Raw genomic sequence first — 4,860 nt, 5'->3', positions numbered from 1 at the left:
CTGCTCGACTAAGCACTCCTCTGACTGCAAAGAATTAGGGGAATGTTTCCCCTGGGAGGAGATGATCCTGTTACTGCCCACAGCATGGTTTCTTGCAGCTTCCTGTGAAGCATTCTGTACCGGACACACTGGGAACGACATCAGTGGTGGGAGTAGGAGGGTTGGCAGTAGCAGTTCTGGTGGTCACTAAAGACACACCGGGAGCAAAACTGACAGTGAATTCCTGGTGGATGTTCCGGAGCAGCACGGTTACCTCATGCTGTAGAGGACGTGACCATCTGGGAAAACTCGCAGCATGATGTTGTCCGTTGTGGTATCATGAATGAAGGACCTTTTGGAGTGTACGAAGAAGACATCAGGGACCCAGATCTTCTTCACCAGCCTGCCATCAAAGGTCATGCTCTTATTGGTGATGCTGGGAAATGAGAGACGCTCGTCCTTCCAGTAGTGCCTTAAATACAGAGTCATAGTGAAATCCTTCACAAAAAAAAAAAAAGGAAGAGAACCAGAGAGAAGTCTGTCAGTGCTACTTTCTACACCTAGAAAACACCAGAAAGAAAACTCACTTCTGTCAGGTAGCTGAAATCTCTGCCCTCTCAGCTCCTGGTTTTTACCTAGACCAATGCTCTTTGTGAATAGCTTTTCCTGACAAAATAATTTCAGTCAAAACAAAACATAACCCTCTGATCAATGTATCACAGTGCTCTGTAATTTTCAGTCCTGAAAGCAATGAAAACGTGCCCCAAGAGAAGCACTGCCCTGCAGAAATGATTCTTCAATCCTGGCAAAATGATCTTGAAAGACTATGGTATTAATAGCATATTCAAGAGGAAAATCTTTTAAAATAAGCTTAATGGTCAGGATTAATACTAAGAAATTTATCTTCAAAAGAACTAAATTGTTGCAAACAGTGACCAAGCAAGGAATCCATTTTTCCTACAGTACAAGTGTATAAATAAAGCTCTCTTTAAAGCTCGTTGAGAGGACAGGAGCTTCAGTTGCATGAGGAAAACATCTCTTTGTTGATCCCAACCTGGCAGCTGCTTTTAGAGCTGAATCTACTCTCTCATGCTGAGAAATCAAATACACTTGTTTTCTTTATATTCCAAATTAAGTGAGTGGTTACGGGAGCTGCAGCTGCCAAACCCGGGAAGGCAGCAACACAGGCTGTAATCTCTTTCTATCCACTCAGCAGCTGCTTTCTAAAACCATCACCACCACCACCACCACCATTTGCTTTGCCAATGACAAACCATCGGTTAACCTGACTCTCCGTTTCGAAGGGCTGCCCCGGCAGCAGTCTCGCATTGCCAAGAGGGTCTTCCTGAATTTGTCAAAGAATTCTCCAGTGCAACCCTCACCTTGGCCTGCATGGTGCAGAGCTGGCTGAACACCTCCCTCTGTGACCATGGCAGAGACCTGCCAGGGGGACACTTCTACTCACCCACCTGCAGGTCCCCACCTAGGCAGACTGGTCCTAGTCTCCATCCCTGCTTCCCTCAGGGGTGCTGCCAGCTCCTATTCCCTACTGGCTACTGTAGCCCCTTCGAGCTACAGTCCCAAAGAAACTCTTCTAGCAACTGCTGCTACCGGCAGAGCAAACTGGCTGAAGGAGCCAGCCTCGGGGGCTGGGCGTTTTGCTCATCAGCTTGGTCAGAGCTTGGAAAAAGCAATCTAAGGAAGAGGCATAACTGGTGGTTTCTTAGGTGCCAGTTACACCTGAAGTCAAAAAAGGGGTAAAAAGGAGCCTGGCTATGCAGGATCTCCAGCCCCTGCCCCACGAACCTGGGCAGCTCCCTGGCCATGACGTGAGATGGAGGGACACAGGGCCCCAGGAGAGGAGAGCCAGCCTGTAAAATGCCTTTGGGCAGCTCCATCATTAGAGCACAGAGGGACAGGGACTGATGTTGCATCAGCCAGCATCCCCCACCAGTGCTCACAGCAGCAGCCAGTTCAGTCTGGTGCTTCTTTGGGTCACCAGATGCCCGTTGAAGCAGCAGCAGTAGGCAATGGCTCCCCAGCCAAGGGAATACAGTTTCTAAGGCCATTAACCCTTCAGAGCAGTTTGGAAGAAGTCCTGCCTGCAGCTCTGCTCTGCCTGCAGTTGGGAGCCAAGGAGGGCACCCTGGTGCAGACACAGTCAGCCCGTTTTCCCTGGCCACGGTAGAGAGCTTACTGCTCACTCTCCTCTCCATGAATACCCACGCTGGGACAAACTGCTGGACAAACAAACCAGTGTAACCCAGACTGACCCAGTTCTTCCACCCCAAATACAAATCAGCAACTGCTGTTGAAAGTACCTGTCCCGTGCTGGGAAAATAGGACTGCAGAACTATCCACAGTGACGGGAGAGAGCGCTGCCCTCAGAGCTTTCTGATGGGCAAGATCTTTGCTGAAACTGAATGCTCCTGACAAAAAGCATTGCAAGTTATTCACATGCACTAATGAGGTCTTTTTGCTGCTACCACATTATCTTGATGTATTAGACCCCCAAGGCTCCTGGCAACACCCATTTCCTGCACTGAAAAGTCCCTCCCACCGCTTCATTGTGCTCATCCTCCCAAACCCGCTCTTTCAGCACCCAGACAGGCAAGCTCTTCCCTTAAATCCTCACATTTTGCCTAGATCGGAGAAGGTGCTCAAAAACAGAGAGGAAAAGGCAGAAGGAGGAAGGAATCAAGAAGATTCCTTTTCTCCTCTATGTTTCCCTTTCCACTTCTTTTTCCAGTGTTTAATTCCATTTCCTATAGTTAAAAAAAAAAACCCAAACAGGAAAATGCTTGTGAACACTTTCTTTGCTGCAAACACCTTGAAATCTATTCAGGGTTAACAACTGTGCGTATTCCTTCCTCTTTTCTAATTAATAATAAAAAAAAAAAAGATTCTAACCCACAACTGAACTTGGTGCAAATTTCCTGAACAGCATCATCAATGACTGAAAGACTATTGCCCCATGCCATACTCCGCTTTGGCAGAGGCAGGTCAGGCTCCTGCTGGCAGCTCCCACTCATGTGCCTCGGTGAGGTTAATCCCAGTGATGAAGAAGCAGGAGCAGCAACTCCTCATCTATGCTGCCACCTGAACAGTCTAATGTGCCTCCCAGAATCATGCGTTTAAAACAAACAGACTCAGTAGTTCCTTAAGGAAGAAAACTCTCACAGTAAACTTCACCATATGCCTTCAAACTTTTGCACGCAGCTCTTTATATTTCCGGTTGAGATAGATCCCTTATAGCACCGATTATTCTCCCATTTAAGGTCCCTCTTCCCTTCATACTTCGAGTTTTTGTCTGAAGATACAGAGACAAAACTTTGGTGACCTGGTTTTATCAAGTCTTTGGTTCTGAATATCAGCCTCTTCCTATTTGCCAAATGCTATTGCCTTCACCTGACCCATCATCTGAAATCCATAGGTTTCAAGTGGGAGGGACTTCTTACGAGTTGGAATAATTGAGACTTAAAAGAGAATTACATACCATGTCCACCTCAGAAATACTGTCCAAGCTTTCAACTTGTACATCCACCCCAACAGGAATTGCAGGGCCTGTAGGAGAATGATATTTAGGTATGTAAGTAACTCTTCATTTATATCATCTGCATTTAATTAGCACTATGAGGTGGTCTGCAGGACACCTGAGCTTGTGTCATGATTCTTCCTGAGTGGCCCAGAGGAAGAGTCCGTGACTAACCATGTAAGGCCCGTTTTGAAACACTGAATTATCTTCTCCTTGGCATGCACTGCAATGTTGACGCTGCCCAGCTAATCCAGAGCTTGGATGAAACATTTGCTTATGTTTTGAAAAGCTAAGCTATCCCATCATAAATTTTAGGCCTTTATGAACAAATTTGGCCCCCAAGAAGAGGGGACTGAAAAGAAACTGCAAGCAATGAACTCTTCCTTACGGGTTTTTCATTTCTTATCAACAAGAAGAGATACATTAAACTCTCGAGAGCCCATCACCATTTCCATTCATTGCTGACGTTAATAGTTTCCCACAGTAGTTTTAAAATTATCAATCAGAGAATTCACAAAGAGTAAATAAATGGGAAATATCCCATAATGAATGTGTACTCCTCTATTACTAGAAACCCTGTATCAAAGTTTCACTGTAGACTGCTGCGCGTCAATGTCCAGGAGGTTATTCAACGACCTCAGGTTATTCGAGTTCCCCGTAGTGTGCGCGTCAGGTTCCTTTTCCAGTGCACTGAGGAGCAAAGTGCCATCAGAGCTTTGATCGGCCTCATGTACACACCAAGTACTACTCGCCAAGGCAGGTCAGCAAGAATTGCAGAGAAACAGTCCAGGTGGCTCCACCGTTACCCTGAGCTCGCATGGGCTCGTGCTGATGTGTGTGTCGTCTCAAGCCTGTCTCCAGCCTGGGCGCTGTCAGCAAGACAGACCATGGCAAAGGAGGTATCAGCACTGCAGACTTGTCTCAGACTTACCCAGCAGAAATTAATTTTCTGAGGATCATAGTGGCCTCCATGAAGGTTTGCAAAGATTTTTAGCACCTAGATTTTGAAGTTGATTAGCAGTTGGATGATATTTAGAGACTCCAAAATACCTTTATAGGTCCAGAGCCATATTTGTGCAGATCCACGCAGAGCAGGGCCTGCTGCATGCATGTGTTTATCTACAGTAGCATCTTCCTCGAGACCACATCCAAGCTCTGAATATACCATAAGCCGAACAAGAGGGCAGAACTGCTGTTTCGAGAACACAGATCACTTTTGCCTGCTGCCATCTGTCCTGCTCCTGTACCTGCAGCGGCACACACAGACTCCCATGCATCTTCAGGGCTTTTGAACACAGCTTACATTTGCCTCTGCTGGAGGAGAAAGAAACACCAAACCGGCTTTG

At 46.6% G+C, this 4,860-nt stretch overlaps 1 protein-coding gene across 1 annotated transcript in view; it reads right to left on the bottom strand.

The window, feature by feature from the left end:
* The window catches only part of GABRR2 (gamma-aminobutyric acid (GABA) A receptor, rho 2), a 38,478-nt gene that overhangs the window by 12,767 nt on the left and 20,851 nt on the right, over positions 1-4,860 (bottom strand). Inside the window, exons 3-4 of the mRNA XM_010139204.1 lie at positions 3,476-3,543; positions 254-477 (exon numbers count right to left, since the gene is read on the bottom strand). Coding sequence (XP_010137506.1) covers positions 254-477; positions 3,476-3,543 — 292 coding nt within the window. The remainder of the gene's footprint in view (positions 1-253; positions 478-3,475; positions 3,544-4,860) is intronic.

The sequence above is a fragment of the Buceros rhinoceros genome, unplaced genomic scaffold (genome assembly GCF_000710305.1).
Source record: "Buceros rhinoceros silvestris isolate BGI_N320 unplaced genomic scaffold, ASM71030v1 scaffold1377, whole genome shotgun sequence".
Taxonomy (NCBI): Eukaryota; Metazoa; Chordata; class Aves; order Bucerotiformes; family Bucerotidae; genus Buceros; species Buceros rhinoceros.
The sequence above is the reverse complement of the archived record's forward strand: the minus strand, read 5'-3'. Positions and strand labels throughout refer to the sequence as shown.